The sequence below is a fragment of the Nematolebias whitei genome, chromosome 15 (genome assembly GCF_014905685.2).
Source record: "Nematolebias whitei isolate Nwh7 chromosome 15, NemWhi1, whole genome shotgun sequence".
NCBI lineage: Eukaryota > Metazoa > Chordata > Actinopteri > Cyprinodontiformes > Rivulidae > Nematolebias > Nematolebias whitei.
In genome coordinates, this window is record NC_056512.1 from 40476316 (window position 1) to 40495691 (window position 19376).

At 40.7% G+C, this 19376-nt stretch overlaps 2 protein-coding genes across 2 annotated transcripts in view; one reads left to right on the top strand and one right to left on the bottom strand.

Moving 5' to 3' along the window:
- Positions 1–501: 501 nt before the first annotated feature.
- Positions 502–8314, bottom strand: apol (apolipoprotein L). Its single transcript, XM_037688593.1, has 4 exons — positions 8301–8314; positions 2757–3347; positions 2567–2674; positions 502–1537 (listed from the first exon to the last, which is right to left on the bottom strand). The coding sequence occupies exons 1-4, from the start codon at positions 8312–8314 to the stop codon at positions 502–504; spliced, it is 1749 nt and encodes a 582-aa protein (XP_037544521.1).
- An 8968-nt stretch (positions 8315–17282) lies between these two features.
- The window catches only part of cacng2a (calcium channel, voltage-dependent, gamma subunit 2a), a 68227-nt gene continuing 66133 nt past the window's right edge, over positions 17283–19376 (top strand). The window contains exon 1 of the mRNA XM_037688692.1: positions 17283–17887. Within this exon, the coding sequence (XP_037544620.1) occupies positions 17662–17887 (226 nt within the window). The 5' untranslated portion in view covers positions 17283–17661. The remainder of the gene's footprint in view (positions 17888–19376) is intronic.

Genomic DNA, 19376 nt, shown 5'->3' on the forward strand with positions numbered 1-19376 from the left:
AAATAGAATGAGAACGGTTAAAAAAAAAGAAACATTATCTGCAACAAGATATTGTTACTGATTTGCAGCAGCGCAAACTAGAAGCTCATATTAAATGTTTGTTAAACACAGAACTGGTCCCTGTATTCTATAATTATACTTGATTGATTTACAAAGCATTAAAAATATATATATATATGTTGCATTTTTTTATGTTTACATAAAAGGCAGTGATCTCGGCTCAACTAATATTTTTGTAATTATGTGATTTTTATGATGAGAATTTTGTACAATCTATTGATTAAATCTGTTGTGAAACGGGGTTGATGTTTATGTCAAGAAATATGTACAAATACTACCAGGGAAATTTATGTTCAGTTGAATAAATCAGTGGAGTTTAAGTCTATTGATCAAAATCTCAAAGCTCCATTTAACTGATTATTGCCATTAACAGGGACGTTTTCTGTGCAGTTTGATTTTTTTAATTTTGTGATTCGTTGTCGTTTCTGCATAAATGTGATATTACTGTGCCACGCACATCTTTTTAACAATCTGTTTTTCATCCACTGCATCAGAATAAACTTCCTCCTCCTCTTCTTCCAGTTTCTCCATCCCGGTGTCCAGATAAAACGGTGTCTCCAGAACGGCTTCCTTTTTCCCAGATGTTACGAGACCTTTACACAGCGAGTCGTGGATCTTCTTCCATGAGTCTATCTCTGAGCTCCAGAGTGCAGCTCTGGCTCTGATGAACAGGGAGACATCAGTCTCGCTGCCTTTGGCCAGACTCATGCCGTCTTTACAGATGAAGAAGATGTCCATACCGAGGAAGAGTGCGTTGAGCGCAATCATACTGGCTCTGACTGAGTTTGACACAGCAAGAGTCCCTTTAGCAGCTGCCTGACCAACGTCTGGGATATCTGAGGCCACCCTGGGTATGTTACGCAACGCCTTTCCTTCCTGAACCACCACCTTGCCAGCACCTGAAATGAGGTCTTCAGTTTTTAACAGTCTAACAGTAGAGGCAGTATCAATGATCGAATCGATGCTTTTCCCAATAGTTCCAGTTTTAAAGATCACTTTGCCTACTCCTAAGGCCACCTCGATGCCACTTGTTTCCAGTTTAACCGTTTGTCGGGTCACTTCTTCCAGACATGTCTGAAGTCTCGTCACATCTTCCATAAAGCTTTGAAACACTTCACTGGCTTTCTTTTGATGTGTGCGATTAACTCCAACCTCAGTCGCTGTGGTGACGATGCTGTTGACTCCGCTGGTGATCCCCATCCCAAGACCGGTCATCGTCAGAGCGAGAGAGACCCCTGCTGTAACTGGAATCAACGCCAAGCCGATGATGGAGAGCACCCCTCCGACCGCCCCCACAGAGCTGCCTGCAACACTGGAGATCTTTGCTCCTTTATTCATCCGGTCCAACTGAACGGCGTTCTGCTCCAGCTCGTTCAGAAACTCCAACATCCGGGGCTGACGCTCGCTGAACTCTCTGATGAAGTGATCAGATGATTCTTCCTGGAACAAAAACACCGTCCGGAAGTATGGGTCCATTCTAGGAGGGAGAAAATAAAGAAAAAAATGGTAAAATAAATCAAACTTCCACAGTAATTACAGGTTTAACTTAGGCCTGTCGCGATAAACAATAAATCAATCACATGATAAATGAAAATTTTTGGACATCTTTTTCATTTATCGGCTTTATCGTTTCTTTGAGTCTCTCTCTTTCTACTGAAGACACTGGATGACAAAAAGCTCAACTCCGGTGCTCTTCACTGACCCCTCCCTTTCTCTTTTAAATCATTTTTTAACCAACCAAAATCACATTTTTGGATGGTTAAAAGCAGCTAAGCTGAGAGGCTAAGCTACGAGCTAAGCTAACAGGCCGACCTTGGGGGGAAAAAAAAACTCCATCTTGTCGAAGCTCCAAAATTCACGGTTGAAACCCGTGCTCTTGGGTAAAAAGTTGTTTTTCTTTGCAAAAAGAAGCGGAGAACTTGTTTACTGATTTTTTTTTTAAATTAAAAGCATTGTGTGAAAAATGCTATGCTAAAAGCTCAAACCACACGGAGCATCCGCCGCTTTGAGAACCGAAAAAAACGGAAAGCGCGACAGTCCATGCCACGTCAAGGGGCCTCCCTCCCATTTTTCTTAGAGACACGCCGCTCGCTCCCTCACTATCCATCTTTTGGTTCAAACAGTCTTATACTGCCATCCAGTGGTCAAAAAAAGTACTGCACTCAAAACAAAATCAACATTTCTTTTTAAATTTGACAATTACTAATTATTGTCCAATTTAAATATTATCGTTTATCGCAATAATTTCTGAGACAATTAATCACCCAGCAAAATCTGTTATCATGACAGGCCTAGTTTAGCTTTCCTTGAAGGAATGCATGTCACCCACCCCCCCTTCTACACGAAAAGCTCTGCCTTGGGCAGCAGATTATAAAAATTAAATATTAGAGATGCTGAGGTAGGACTGTGAACTCACAAGAGCAAAGGCCCCAAATCAAAATCTGCTCTTTAAAACCCATGGACATGTTCTGCATTTGTTGTCAAACATATATCTGATGAAACAAACCTGATTTCATCAAGCTGACTGATGTGATCAAGCATCCTCTGAGTGTTGTTTTCTGAAAAATCATCGATGTTGATCACAATTTCCTTCAGGGGAAAGTCACTGAAACAGCTGAGAAACAATAAAAATCACTTTACAGATGATGACAGTTCTTCACGATGAGTTAAATTTGGGTTGATTTACAAGATTTTACCTCTTCTCCATTTTCTCACAGATGGTTTTGCTGGTCTGGATGTATTTGTCTAGCTGATATGCCAGCACGTCTAAATTCTGCCGTTTAGGAAGGAAGAAGACGTTTGCATCTCTTCTGAACTCCAGGAGGAGAGGACAGATGAGTCGAGCGGCCGTGATGACGGTCTGAACATCACTAAAGCTGATCTTTTCAGGCACGTGCAACACCTTGTTCTCTGTGAACACGTGCAGGGAGGTGACCGCCAGCTTCTCCACTGCATCCAGGAAACAGCTGAGCTTCTCCAGACCTTCCAGGGTGTCCTTCAACACTTCGGTCAGCTCTTTCTCCAGCTCTTCATACTTGCTGTCTGTCTTCATCTGGAACGTGCTCTTCATGTATTCCACAAAAGCCTTTCCTTTGCCCCCTGAGTTGGTAACATGGGAGAAGCTTAGGTCGATTTGGTCGGCTCTCTCTTTGATGTCCATCATCATGTCTAACTCTGTCTCCCTCCTCAGCATCCACCTGGGGAACATCTCGGAGAATCCTCTCACTGTGTGGATGAAGGTCAGGGTATCTGTGGTGTAGTGGAGCAAGGCCGCCTGGAGCTCTTTTCTGTAAAACAAAGCATCACAAATTTGTACATTTAAAAAAAAAAAGAATTAAGAGTTACTCTTTAGGAACTTGCAGTTTAGTTGCATTCTGTTAAAGTTTTTGTCTTATGTTCTGCAGAAATTAATGTAATGTTTGAGCAGAAGACTTTCAGTAGTCCACAGTTCCAAAGCGACTTTCACTCATTTTTTAAATATTCTGCATCTGCAGCAGGATGTTTGGTTTGGGAATTCAACAAAATGTAAATAACAAAAGCTCAGAGATGCGTTTACTTCAAATCAAGTTCTGTTTCTGCATCTTATAAAATATAAATTAAAGAGGCATCAAAAAGATGTGGGTTATGGTGCATCCGTTCTGCTTTTTACACTCAGTTCAAAAGAGGCCAGAGGTGCAGAAAAGAGGTCACAACCACCACAAAATGACAAAATAATTCAATTAAAAGGGCAGTAATTTTCCAAAACACACAGGAAGTTACAACAAATTGATCCAAAACAAACACATGCACTATAATGGAGCCTGGATCAACAATGAAAGTCTACTTGGACAAGAACCCCTTGAGTGTAGCGACAAACTGTTCAGCCAAGGGCATCTGAACTGACTCAACATAAAATGTGCTAAAACAAGTTCAATGAATTGTGGGATGGTACATGACAAGGAAGCAACAATCACAGAACCCACACTGCCACTCCAAGACCTGGATTCAAAGCTTCAGTTTTAGATCCAATGAGCATCGCTGTTGTGTACACAAACACAAACCTCAGGGCTATGTGTTAAGCCCCCTTAAGTTCTCTCTGCTAACATTTGACTGTGCACCTATCCATAAAGGCTGTCCTATTGTAAAGTTTGCCGACGACACGGCGGTGGTTGGATGCATCACAAACAATGATGAATCCAGCTACAGGAAGGAGGTGGAAGACCTGGAGCTGGTGCAGGAAGAACAACCTTCACATCAATGTGAAGAAGACAAATGAAATGGTTGTGGATTTCAGACGGAGCAAACACACCTACCACCCCCTGAACAAAGGAGGATATGTGGTGGAAGTGGTTTCCAACTACAAGTACTTAGGTGTGCACCTGAGCAACAACCTCAGCTGGGGAAACAACACCACCAGCCTGATCAAGAAAGCTCAGAGACTCTACTTCCTCAGGCGGCTGAGACGAGCTGGTCTGGGAAGCTCAGTCCTCACCTCCTTCTACAGGTGTGCAGTGGAGAGCATCCTGTGCTCCAGCATCAACGTGTGGCATGGAGGCTGCACAGCTGCAGAAAGAAAAGCTTTGCAGAGAGTGGTGAAGGCTGCACAGAAGTCTGTTGGAGTCAGCCTCCCCACCATCACAGACATCTACATGTACACCTCCAGATGTAGGAAGTGGTTCACCTGCATCAAGAAGGACCCCACTCACCCAGCGCACACACTTTTTGTCCCGCTCCCCTCAGGAAGGAGGTTAAGGAGCATTAACCCTGAAGCTGTTAAGACTCATGAATATCTAACCAGGATAATCAATGTAATGCCACTTTAATTGGTGATACGTGACTTATCTGTGCTGCTGATTATTTCATGCTGCTGATTATTTTATGCTGCTGTATTCATTCAAACCCATCTGCTCACCACAGACTCATGTTCGAGCTGCTGCTGTTACGTCATATTGTTTTACATTAGTAGTGTTTCGTGTATATCTTAGATCTTTTCGCTTACCGTTAAGACACTTATGCCGTTTCTTTTACACTTTATACTTTTGCTATTTTTGGGTGTAACTGGGACCTTAAGTTCATAATTTTGTTCCACCTCATGTAAATGCGATGTGAATGACAATAAACTCAACTTGAACTTGAAACAGCCGAAATGTTGCCGTTTCGCTCAAAATGGGTGTCGGGTAAACGGAGCCTTAGACTCTCTTCTCACTCGTGAGTGGGGAGCAGCCAGCAGGCTCTGAAATCTGCTGAACGGCTCCTCTGTTTGGTTTGAAATGCTTCAAGAATGCCATCATTGTTCCTCGTCCACAGCCTCCAGCCTCAGATTTGAGTCGTGCTCGTCTTGAAAACCACAGTCAGAATAAATTCAACAGATCCACAGAGGAAGCTCTTATTTACACTCTGAACCCTCCCAACTCACATTCAACACCTAATAAACATTTTCACTGCTTTTCTTGGGTAAAACACCTCTTAAGGGCTTTATGGTAAATCTGTATGAAGACGTTTTTCATTATGTATCACTGAAGACATTATGAAAAGAGTGTCGTGGCTAGAGAGAGACCAAATCATCAGAGGACTGAATTTAATCGGGAAACCGATTATTTGACTGGCCAGTTAATTAATCAGACAGCTGATTATAGTGTCCACTTTTTAAAAACCAGCAGTCAGCCATGCCTGTATAAACGTAATCATTACAAAGGAGGAAGAGGAAGCTGCCGCAGCAACTGATACAACAAAAGACAGCGTACTAACCCCCAAAACTGCATTAAAGGTCTGGAAAAAGTAATCCCAAACTAAATTAAATGCTGTTCTTGAAGTGTGCAAAAGCTTGATCTCTCTGTAAAGGTATCACTCTAATTTATATCCTCAAAGTTATTGTAACTTTAGTGAATTTTATTGGCTGTGGAGACCACAGATTGACCCAGTTGGTCAAAAGAGGTGTCAATCAAAAGGGGAGGGCCTACATGGCCATTATGGTGCACAGGGCTGTCGAACAGTTAAGAGAAGGAAGCCTAAGTTTAAAAACTTGGGCCAATCTCAGTCGTTCCATGTCGAAATCAACGATTACTGGAAAATCCAACCTTTTTTTCTGGCTTCAAAGTTGACCAGCTGTCATAAGAAGTCTGCACTAAATGCTAGTTGTTGTTTTTTTTAAGCAAAATGAGACGATTAAAAATATTTTACATTTAAAATATCATCTTGGGGGCCAGATAAGATGTTGACAAGGGCCAGATTTGGGTCGTGGGCCTTGAGTTTGATACATGTGCGGCCAAGGGGGGAATCTACAAGGCCTTTTTTACAGATCTATGTCACTAAGGGTTTAGGCGTTAAGTGGGAATGTTCTTCTATATATTATCTGTAAGTGAACTTGTTTTATCAGTACATGTTTATTTCAGTTAAGCAATTATTATGCGTTTGTAATGAAAAAAATACGTAGACCTTTTTTTAAAAATCAATGTTACATATGAGCCAAAACAACCCCTTCTATTCAGTCGACATTTAGATAAAGCTGCTGAACACGTCAAAGACTCACGTACTGCCCAAACTACAGAAATACATAAAAATAAGACTGTTAGATAAACTTAACTGAAAAGACTTCCCATCATCTTATTCTGCTATAAGCCCAGCTGGTGATGCTGGAAATCCTTGTGTCAAAAATCTTGACTAAAACTACCAACTTTGTTATTTCCTGTTTTAAGTGAGGGAGTTTTTACACTCATATCTTCCTGAAGCAGTCGAACAAAGATTATATTTAAAGCAGCGTGTTTTATTAATCATGCAAAGCTGTTCCATTCTGCACAGTAGGGTTGTAAGGAGCTGATCATAAAAACTGGATCAGTTTCGAATGTGCATGACGAAGTACACATAAAGATTGTAAATGCACAACTTCTTTAAATATTTTGATTCATATTTTTGCATTTTACCTCTAAAAATTCCTACTCAAGCTAACTTCTGAGTTTCTTAAGAAGTTTTAACTTTCTTTTTTTCCTGAGCCAATTTAAAGGTTATAATCAAAATATGTTTCTCAGCAGGAAATACAAACAACTCTGAATTCTGTTATTAATGTACACTGTTCTTTTATTAAATCATATTTGTGTATCTTGTTTATTTGTGTCTGAGATCAGGTTTCTTAGTTTTGCTTTCTGTGTTGACTCCTCGAGTCAGTGTGCATTCTGGGTCCATATGACCGTATCTCTCCATATCCTGTCTGACATATTTATTCACTCCGACTTATTTATTTTGACTTTCAATCTTCCTTATTTTATTTTCATTTTGTTGAGTTTGGTTCTGTAGACTGAATTTCACTGTACATGTGTTCAAGTGGATATTTTGCAGCAGGCACAAAGTCAATAAAAGTATAAGAAAAAAAAAAAGACAACCAAAACAATATATTTTGGAACAATTAAAAACTATAAAACTTGTAAAAAGCCAGAAAATACAACAACTAAAGAGACAAATTTAAAAAGCACAAAACATGAAATAGTTCCTGATGTAGATGCTGATAAACTTGACTTTTAATTAATGTTCAGTGACTCATTTATCCACAAACAATTGGTAATCACAAGTTGACAACTCGTTTTCTTCAGCTTTCAACATGTTATAGAAGTGCAGACTGTAAGTAAAGTGAAACTTCAGGTGTTTATGAGACACGTGACAAACAATGACCTTGGACTGTTGCCCTGCTTATCCAGTATCAAGAAAAATATTGCAGCAAAACCAAGTTCCACTTGTCCAAATGAGTTAGAGGTCAGCAGTTCTGTTCCTGACAAATAAAACTGTTGCACATAAGGATTTCTTTCCTGGTAAAATGAAAGGTTTAAATAAATAAAATATTGCAACAAATTTATCTGGTTTGTTTTAAGCGCAGTTCTACAAATTGACCAGCAGATGTCGCCAAAGCGCTGATTATTTAAAAAAAATCAGTGACCACAATTAATATTACAGCCTTTTTTTTGTTTTTGCCCCATAAACATAGTTTTAACATTTTCTATGGGGTTATAAAATACATATTTAAGTAAATTTCTGATTATGAATGCAATGATATTAAAATAAAATCCGTTTCCATGATCGTATTCTTAACTTCTCCTTTGCTGTAAACACATTTATTTGACACTATATGGCCTTAAACAATTACCAGTTAAAAAGATTAAACACAAACTTTGTATAAAGTACTGAAACCTTCTTGTTGCTCGTGTTTAAATAAAGTTTGAACATGAAACTTTCTGTCTGTTCTGAAGAGAGGAAATCGCAGATTCGGACTTTACCTTGCTGCAGACATCTTCCTCTCCGTTTGCTGCCTTCACCTGTTTCTGGATCTCTCTGCTTTGGAGAACAAAATCAAATTTAACAATAAAATGAAGAGCTGACAGGACGTCTGCAGCGCCAGAAATCTCTGATTAAATAAGTGAATCTTGTCTCGGTGCGAAAGTTTCTGAACTGACTTCAGGCATGTTTGGTTTCGTTTTTTGTTTCTCCACATCAGCGGGTGGAGCCGCTCGCACGAAACCTCCACACCCCGCAGGAGTTTGTTTAGTTTGGTTGTAAATACAAAAACCGGTTGTAAACAGTGCTGATTGACCACGCCCACTTCAGGATGATAAACCAATCAACACAAGGAACCCAACCCCAATAACCAATCACAGCGGAGCTCGCCTCCCTTCGGCTGATCCAGTATACCAGCAACTTTAACATTGTTCTTTATCGTTTTATGTGACAGAACAGTCCATCGGAGGACAGAATATTAAAAAGGTTTCTGACTTTTAATGTCGTGTGCAATTATTGTTTGATGTTAAACAATGTCGGACTGTTACAAAAAAAAGATGTAAACAAGCGTTTTCCTGACATCACTTCCTGGTGATGCCTTCCATGACTGTAGGAAATATACCCACTGGTTAAGGAAGTACAATCACAGTTTAACATTTCTAATAAAAAATTAAAATGAGTATCAATCAACACAATCTGTTGGTTTTCTTAACCTTTACTAATTGACTTATCTTTTAACATATGTGAAGGTTTTTGTACAGTGCCCTGAGAAAACTTATTGTGACTTGGGACTATATTGATTGATTGATTGATTTTATTGTCAATTCTGCATATGTACAGGACATACATAGAAATTGAAATTGCGTTACACTCCTACTCAAGTTGCAGCAAACAACAACATTAGCAAAAATAAACTAACACAACTAGTTATATAAAAAATATAAAAGTAAAAGTGAACAGCAGCAGGACCTCTGATGCAACGTGCTCAATAGTGACTAACAGGAGACAAAGGGACGCTGACTGAAGACAATAACGTGATGAGAGTTAGATAATGGATGTGCAAGGCCAGAGTAAACAATAGTGCAATATAAAGTATAAACCTGAGAAACTTAGTAAAGTGAAGGTGTGCATACCGGTTCTATAGAGTCACAGTTATGTACTGATGAGGTGATTAAGTGGAAATGACAATACCAGAATTACCAGAATTACCAGAATAGACAGGACGAGTTGATCATAACAGTAGTGCAAAATATAATGCAATAAACAATAGAGTGAGCTTGTAGGCTGTTAAAGTGACCGAGTTCATAAACTATTCATGAAAATAAATAAATGTCCCAGAGCAGTTTTGAAGGGGGGGGGGGGAGGGGGGGGGGTGTGGGGAGGCGGGGTGGGGGGGTGCGGGGTGGCAGAAGGGGGGGGGGGGGCGGGGGGGGGGCAGGCAGAGAGTTCAGCATCCTCACGGCCTGATGGACGGAGCTGTTCCACAGTTTGCTGGTCCTAGAACTGAGGCTACGCAGTCTCCGCCCTAATGGCAGCAGGTTGAAGAAGCAGTGTAGCGGGTGGTCAAGATCTCCCACCCAGCAGAGGGCTTTACTTCTGAGGCGAGAGCTGTGGAGGTCCTGAAGGCAGGGGAGAGAGGTGCCAATGATCTTCTCAGCTGTCCTCACGATCCGCTGGAGGGATTTGCGGCAGGATGCTGTGCAGGCCCCGTACCACACAGTGGAGCAGCTCATCAGGATGCTCTCGATGGCCCCCCTGTAGAAGGTTGTCATAATGGGGGTGGGGGCTCTCGCTCTTCTCAGCTTGCGGAGGAAGTAGAGCCGTTGGTGAGCCTTTTTGGCCACTGCTGCTGTGTTGATGGTCCAGGAGAGGTCCTCAGAGATGAGGATTAAGTTATAAATAAACTTAATTGAAATTAAATTGATTTTAATCTTATACATCCTTGTCACTCATAAGGAGAACCTCAACATTTTCATTTCTGCTACTTCCAGTTCTGTCTCCTGTCTTTTTGTCCATGTCTCTGTCTCCAGACCATACACCACAGCTGGTCTCTCCACTATCTTGTAAACTTTTCCTTTGACCTTTGCTGACACCCTTTTGTCATAAATCACTCCTGAAACTTTTCTCCATCCACTCCATCCTGCCTGGACTCTCTTCTTCGCCTCTTCACCACACTCTCCATTTTCCTGGACAGCTGACGCCAAGTCCTTGAAGTCCTGCACCTTTGTGACTGCTCCTTGTAGCCTCACTGTTCCACCTCGCTCCTCCCTCTCATTCACACACGTGTACTCCGTCTTACTACGGCTGACTTTCATTCCTCTTCTTTCAAGTGCATACCTCCACCTCTCCAAGTTCTCTTCCACCTGTTCCCTGTTCTCACCACAGACCACAATGTCATCTGCAAACATCATAGTTCACGGGGCTTTCTGCCTGACCTCATCTGTTAGTCGGTCCATCACCAGAGCAAACAGGAAGGGGCTCAGAGCTGATCCTTGGTGGACTCCCACCTCCACCTTGAAGCTATCTGTCACTCCTACAGCACATCTCGCCACTGTCCTGCTGTCCTCATACATGTGCTGTACCAGGCATACTTCTCTGCCACTCCAGATCTCCTCATGCAATACCACACCTCCTCCCTTGGCACCCTGTCAGATGCTTTTTCTAAATCCACAAAGACACAGTGGAGTTCTATCTGACCCTCTCTGTACTTCTCCATCAGCATCCTCAAAGCAAAGATGGCATCTATGGTGCTCTTTCTCAGCAAGAAACCATACTGCTGCTCACAGTCACCTCTCGTATCAGTCTAGCTTCCACAACTCTCTCCCAGAACTTCTTCATGTGGCTCATCAACTTAATCCTCCTGTAGTTGCTACAGCTCTGAACATCAATCTTGTTCTTAAAAATGGGAACCAGTAGACACTAAAACTCCCCAGACTTGAATCTCGTTGAATTTCTGTGCACTCTTGAATCATTGAAAATGTCAGCAAACTCATTTCCAAGACTGGTGCACAAAACCATTACCCACACCTCATCATGCATGCAGGATTAAAGTTGCATGTCCATTAACACAGCAGAAACTGCAGCTCTACCTGCAGGTCAGCTGAAGTGACGGCAGCTTGTAGAAGCACCTGAAGACTCTGAACCAGGACTGAACCTCAGGCTTGGAGCAGTGGCAGGATGTATGTGTGTGTGCGTGCGCACGTGCCGGCAGCACAGGGACATTCATGTCAAAACAGTCACTCAGCTGCACTCAGCTCAGGGATCAGGGCAGAAATGCTGCTGAGTTGGCTCTGTCCTCACATGTATTAACTCAAGTCCTGCTTGAACACAGATTTATGTTCCGACACCCTGTGTACCTCTACCTGGGACAATTTAGTGCAACATTAGTGCAACAACTTTGTGTATGTTTCATACGTAAGGTGCTATCTTGGCAGTGCTGACTTTGATAAGCGGAAGAAACAATTCAATTCAGTTTATTCATATAGAGCCAAGTCACAACAGACTTATGCAGACATTAAAAAAGCCAGTTAGTAAAAGTTCTCTATCTAAGGAAGCAGCAGATCGTCTTGAATCTTCACTTTGTCACAGTCTCCCATCCTGAGCAAGCCCAAAGGAGACAGTGGAAAGGAAAAACTCCATTTTAACAGTAAGACACCTCAGGCTCAGAACAAGCGGCCATCCGCTTCGACCGGCTGGGGTTTGAGAGGACAAGAAGTAGAAACAATCACAGATTGACAGGTCCAGGTGAACTTTCTACAGGAGGAAAGACAAAAAAAAACCGTTAAAATAGAAATAATTAAAAATACAAACAGGTAGAGTAGAGTAAAATAGCAGCAGAGGGAGAAAATGTGGTCAGTTTGTCCTCCAGCAGTCTAAGCCTATAGCAGCAGAACTAAACGATAGTTCAGGAAACCCAAGCCAACCCTAACTATAGGATTTATCAAAAAGGAAAGACTTAAGCCTAATATCCTGATGCATGCTAAGCCTAATCTTAAAAGTAGACAATGTGTCAGCCTCACGGACAGAAACTGGAAGTTGGTTCCACAAGAGAGGAGCCTGATAACTGAAATATCTTCCTCCCATTCTACTTTTGGAAACTCTAGGAACCACAAGTAAACCTGCAGTTTGAGAGCGAAGTGTTCTGTTAGGAAAGCAAGGAACAATAAATAAAAAAAATAAACAGGAGGCAGCAGGTCAAGGACAGAATCCCAGACCTCCCTCACCCCAGAGGGAAACTTTCCAGTTCCTCCTGGTACCCAAAGCATCACTGGGCCAGAGAGGATATATCATCCCTCCAGCAAGTTCTGGGTCTCTTCCCAGCAAGATGTTTCTAGAAGATCTCCAGAGGCAGGTTAACAGGAGGCGTCCTGATGTTGTGACAGCCCTGTGTGTATATGTGATGTATATGTACTCTGTATATATAACTGCAAATATGTACAGTATAATCCTGGAAGTGTTACTTCTGGTACTTAACCAAAATGTTGTATGTAGTAAATGTAAGGAGGGTCTATGACAAAATAAAACATGAACTAAACAGACAATTGTTAGTTTCTGTGTAAAAAGGAAAGATTAAACAAGTTTATGCTTCGTACTACTCCAGCAAACATGTCCTGACTGCTCTTTGTATTTATTGCTTTCTTCAGCCTGCATTGTTTAAACACCTTCAAATAAAAACCTTTTCAGTCAGTCAAGATCCTCGTTGTTGTTTCCTCCATGTAACATTTGTTAGATGTGATATCCGTGTTCTCATCACTGCTGTTTGGTTTGTTGTTTTTACTTTTTTAATTAAAGACTCTACTTCCCTTCTCTGCTGTGATGCGTATAAGTACACATTTGTGACTTTCATCCACGTCTCCACTTCATCAAGGCCCATCCGGTCAAATTACATATATTATATATCTCTTTTCTGTTCGCTTTTAAAAACACACACAAAATAAGCTCTCACAGTCTCAATTAAATTAAACAGTTGACTTTTTAACTTCACTAAGACTTGGATGTGTTAATTAAGGAACCCTACATTATCTGTGGACTACGACAGTATATTAAATATTTAAGTGTTTGTTTGTTGTGTTATTTGTGGTAACCGAAGTGTTCCAGCTGTCACAGTGAGTTTTGTTTAAACTCTGAACACAGTTTGTTCTTTAAACAGCAGATTGGTTTAATTTTAAGGACACGCAGCGGTTCAGTACATCTCTGCAGAGAACAAGAACAATCAACAAAAAAACGTTTTCCGTGGGTTTTAAAGACTGTTCGATTTTGTGGTCCTCTTACTTTCAGTCAAACTCTCCTCAAAGTGTATTTTAGCTCCACTCAACAGAAATGATAAATGCTGAGATACTGACACCAAATGAAACAGCATCAGAGGTGGTGAATGAAATGTGCAGCACTATCACAAGCTGGGTCGGACTCAACCTAAACGAGCTCAGCCAAATGTCATTTTGGAAACTTGACAATTTTTTTAAGTCCTTCCACTTCGGTTCCCATCATTTTCCTCCTTGTTTATTTATTGAAGGTTTCTTTAAAACCTGAGTGTTACTGAACCTCTGCCTCCACATCTGAACGTTGAGCACCTCATTGTGTTTTATGAAGGGATCACTGTCGCTAGTGTTCAAATAAAAAGGTTTTCCAGGTTTTTGAGCGCAGAAAGAAGTTTCTTTCCTTTTTTAATCAACTCTTCTATTTATTACGACTTCACCCCTGCTTCAGCATGCAGCTGAGTTGCTCAGTATTAAAAAATGCTGAACTGGGAGCTGCAGCGACCTGCCTGTCCAAACAGGTCAGACTGGAGCTCGTCTGATATTTGACATGTGGCCCCGAGGCCTGAGAGGAACATGATGATGGCTTTTTGTTTCCAGGAGGAGACCTGCGGACGCTGCTGGTTACATGAGCAGCTGAGCAACACTTTATCTAAACAAGACTTTACAAAAAAAAAAGCTTGGAAATAATTTTAAAAAAGTAAAAGTACCACACAACAATCAGGCTTCAATTTTTAACATTAAAAGCAACTTAAGAGTTTCTGGTCTCCTGTTACAGTTGTTTGATTTTTGTTGTGATTTAGTTAAAATGTTTATAGTTTAAATAAATCTAATTTGTTCAGCTTTTTAACATGTGCTCAAGTAAAAGATTTATTGCTGCTGAACTATTTGTAGGCTTTAAAAAAAATGTGTCAAGAAGCATTTTTTTTTTTTTTGAAGGGACAGAAAGTCAGATTTAACTCGGTTAGATTCATAAGAAGTTATGATGTTTTAAAAGAATCAAAGATTAAACTCTTTTTTTAATGATAAGCCCTAAATTGCTCGACTGTCATCTATGAGTAGAAAAAAAAATAGAAACTAAAAGTTTTGTTCATTATTTTAGTCAAACTTCATAGTTTTCAATAAGAATCCAGCTGAGGGAACATTTTACTGCAAAACTATGGTTCTTTTTAAATTGATAAAATGAGTTTTTATTTTTCAAATACATTTTCCTTCATTTGTTTATATTTATATCTTTCATTATGTTTTGAATTTAAAGATAATTTGTTCACTTTAAAACTTTAACAAGAACTCTTATTTAAATTGTTTGTGGCTACAGAGTTTTAGTCATAATAAACTAAGAATATTGGACTCCAGGAGCAAATAAACTGAAGAAAACTGTAAAAAACAATAAAAATCGGAGTTTTCCAATGTGCTGTTTTTCATCAGATGTAGAGAAGAAGAAAATGGAGTCCAGTTTAAATCAAGATGAGCAGAAAGCAGTTTTAACATCCAGAAGTTAACTTAGAGATAAAGTTTATTCAGCCCAAACTCATGTTTTCTGTGCCTCAGTCCAATAAGTTTGAGTTGTCAGGTCCAGTTTCAAAGAGTCTTATCCAGGTGAGATATTATTCTGTAGCTCCACCCACAGGAAGCAACAGCTAGGTAAGAAAAGTAAGAGTAAAGGACATTTGATCAGTGAACACATACTTCATTTGGATTCCCTTGCTGTACTTGTGAGCTACAGAATCAAAGAAGAAAAAAAAAATCAAATTTGAACATGTGAAGATCTTTGGAAATGTGACCTGTTATTGTTGAATAAACTTCAGTAAGAGAACATTTAATCTGTCTTGTGCTGTTCCTTTTTAAAATCTTTAATGGTGCAGCTTTTGCTCCAGGATATGAAACTGTACAAGCTGTTCCTGCAGCAACACGAGACCATTTTCTTTATTTTACTGACACAGTTTCACCTAAATTAGGAGCTCAGTCACTGATTTTTGCTAATCAACGAGTATTTTGACATTTAGATGTTAGTTCCTTTGCTTACTCCTAGAAGAAAATGGGGTTTTATTACAGCAGTTGTCTTGGTTTTATTTGAATTGTTGATTTTAAACCAGTTGCAATGAGGGCATTTGACCAGCAGATGGCAGCAGAGTCCGAAGAGGCTGAGCTCCAGGGAGCTGTCCTTTCAGCACCACTCTGGCTTCTGCGCTAAAACTCCACAACAATCACACAGGAGGCTGGAAGTTAAAGGAAGATTTGTACATTTTATTACGATATCATGTATTTTAATCATTAACGCGATTTAAAAAAACTGTTTTGTGGTTCATCCACGGTGCTAATTATCATTCATGCGACTACTACAGATGAAAGCTGTGACCTAAAAAAAAAAAGTGAATTACCAGAACAAGTTCAAGCAAAAGGGAGTGAAGTTGATGGAGGAGCTGCAACAATTGAATGCGTCGGTAATAACGAGCTTTAAACCCCAGACTGTGCGCACAGGAACAGTTCAAAGATCCACCATTTAAGGGCAGAGAAGGCGAGAGACACCCTCGTTCCGCCCCCTCCACCGCTCACTAATAAAAAAAAAAAAAAATCTTTAATATCTTCCCAGCAGAGCCTCCATTGCTGCAGCGCGGAGAACAGACAGGTTTACTGCGAAGTGGAGGAGGAGGATTCAAACTGACCTGCTGAATTAGGAGCAGCTTCTGGGAGAGAGGAGCTGATTGCATGAAGCTCCGCTGACATCGTGACAACACTGTGGATCTGAGACTCCCTCTCCTGATTGTGTAATACAGGATTTTTTTTTTTCTTTCTTCAAAGCGGCCAAACCTGCATCCGTGAGGAGAGGAAGGAGCAGAGGAAGGAGAGGAGGAGGAGGAGGGGAAAAACCAGGAGCATTGCTACGTTCATCAGAGCTCATTTTTCTTCCTCTTTCATGGCGCAAGGGCTCCGACCCGAACGGGACTGTCCTGGGCGTGAAACCGCCGCGGTGGATCCGGATCTCCAGGCAACATCAGCACCACCAGCATCCTGCTCCTCCATCATCCGCGGCTGCGGCGGCGCCCACACCGACTCCTCGTCCTCCTCCTGCCGGCTGCATGTCGAGTGATGGTCGGCTTGCCCTGCTGGATGCTCCCCGCTATCTCCGGATCGTCGACGGACCGAACCTCCTCTGACCGCAGACCCCCATTTTCGGCGGAAACCTGCCCAGAGGTATAGGACTCCATATGGAAACGGGGGATCAAAATTTTAGGAAAAAGGAAAATCTAAGCGGTTAATTAATTCATTTATTTATTATTTTACAGTCTTTTTTTCAGCGTCTATACCTAGTTCCTGTGACATATTACGCCTGTTAATTAATTAATTTCATCTTTGAGCCTTGGTTTCCTGATCCCCCGGCTTGATTTGTGATTTTCTTTGAGGCTGTTATAAAACACTCAGAGAATAGCTTTGATTTATACGAACCGTTTCCATTTGGTGGTTATTTTATGTTTAAATGGTAGATATAAACATCCGTTTCCCTCCCCAGTTGCTTTTCCTCCCTCTTTTTGACTAACAACCCCCTCTAGAATAATAATTGCCTAATAACACTAGTGCTTAGCTTTGGGTCTAGCCCTGATTGGCAGCATTAGTCTCTGATTAAAGTAATATCGAACAGTTTTACTGTAAGTCTGCCATCATCTGAGCCCCTGGATATTCAGCTTGAACAAACAGGTTGTTTTGAAGGTCTGCAGAGCCCGTTTCAACCAAGTCTTTAGGTTTAATTCACCTTCAGTGTTTTTATTCCCATTCTGCTGCTGCAGTGTGGGCTCCATCTGCAACCACAGGCCTCCTTCCATCCTCTGCATCCCCGCTCCTCCTCTCCTTTATGTAGGAAAAGTGATTTCTGACCAGGAGGGGAAACAGCCCTGCCTCTCTCCCTCCATCTCCACACCGATCTTGAGGTTTTTATTTCTCCTGCTGTGGTCCTCACCCAAACGCAACCATAAGGTTCCTACCGCATCCTCCTCCTCCTTCCTCCCTCTCCTTCCGCTCGAGTCTGACCCGGTTTTTCGGTTTGGTTTGGTCCCGCAAGTTTTCAAATATTTACTTCCTGTACATCAAGAGGAAAGGGGGTCCCCCTTTCATGGAATGCGGAAACATGGGTCTGTTCGACCGCGGAGTCCAGATGCTGCTGACCACGGTGGGCGCCTTCGCGGCCTTCAGCCTCATGACCATCGCGGTCGGAACGGACTACTGGCTGTACTCGCGCGGCGTCTGCAGGTCCAAGTCCATGAGCGAGAACGAGACCAGCAAGAAGAACGAGGAGGTGATGACACACTCGGGCCTGTGGAGGACTTGCTGCTTGGAAGGTAAGAGGAGGACCTTCTGCTCCACATACACACAACATTTTTCATTCAACTGGGGTTTGATGCAACTGGTTCCAGCCAAACAGATCAGATATGAAGAGCAGTGGAGGATTTGGAGACATATTCTGGTGGGGGGTCAGAGGTGGAGCATGAAGTTCCAGAAGGGAGCAGAGTTATTGCTGCAGGGAACTTTTCATTTTAGACTTAACTTCAGATCAGTTATACAAAATACATAAAATGCTTAACCAAGTGCTGTTTGTCAGCAACATCTCCATCAACGAAGACTCACAATCAGTTATTTCCCCTCCAACAGTTACTGACGCACGGTCCATGCATGTTTTACTGATTGGTTTTATTCCATTAGGAAACAAAAAACAACAACAAATGAGAGATCTTATTGATTGTAGGTCAAACAAAGGATGTTAAGATGTAAAATAATGAAATCAGTAGCCAACAGAAACAAACTGCTGGTCTATTTTTCTTTATCTTTGACCCAGGAAGTTGTCAGAAAGGTGAAAGAAAGATCTAAAAATGTCCTGTTTGGGTCAGAGGAAAGATGTGTTTAAAGCAATAAAAAAAGTGTAGCATTAATAATTGAGCAGTTTTTCTTGTCTGACCTGAGCAAAACGTTTCTACCTTGAACACAGATGAATAAAATACAATTAATGAAATCTATATTTTTGTTCTAAACAGGGAGATTTCAGTGATTTAGGGGCATCTTGAACATCTTTGGTCAAGTTCTTTCAAAATGAAGACCTGTCCAATCTTGACTTAACTTAAATTTAAACTCCTAAAAGTGGGTTTTTAATCTGTTGAACATTTATTGCAATATTTCATATTATTATTAATATAAACTGAACTGGTAAAAGATACATTTCCTGCCCTAGTTGATGGGTGAAACCACTGCAAGTTGAAGAGGAGTGTGTGTATGACCTCTGAAGAGGTGAGTTAGGATAAAGATAGATTTTTGCAGATCTTATTCACTTTGTGCACTGTACAAAATATGCAAAATTATATTAATTAGCCTATAAAGTGTGTAAATGTATTTTTATGTGTATTTGATTGCCAGTTAAACCCTAAACAAACAGCCTAAAACCAAAGCTGATGAGAAACTCAAACTGTTTATCTATAAAACGCTAAAAGACTTTAAGTTCAAATGAACCTTAATGACGATAAACATTTGTGTTCTTGGCTTTAGTAAAACAGTCCAACTAAAAAGAACGTCTTTTGACATAAATTATCTTCATCTTTGAGGACAAAACCATTTATTTTGCATTCACAGTGTGTCGTTTTAGTTTAAAATGTTTCTTTTTTATTTAATAATATAATAAAGTTGAACATTTATCAACAAATATTGCAGCGGCTGCTCAAAATTCTAACATGACTTTTTAACAATCCCTATTATTATTTTTTTAGCGTTCTGTCTTTATATATATATATATATATATATATATATATATTTGTATGAGATGGTAGGAGATCGGAAGAGCGT

What these genes read in the sequence shown, in the direction of transcription:
- apol (XM_037688593.1), bottom strand. An exon ending in TGTGAGAAAATGGAGAAGAG is followed by an intron (nt 2,675 to 2,756) that starts GTAAAATCTTGT and finishes ATTGTTTCTCAG; the next exon opens with CTGTTTCAGTGACTTTCCCC. An exon ending in AGTCAGCTTGATGAAATCAG is followed by an intron (nt 1,538 to 2,566) that starts GTTTGTTTCATC and finishes TCTCCCTCCTAG; the next exon opens with AATGGACCCATACTTCCGGA.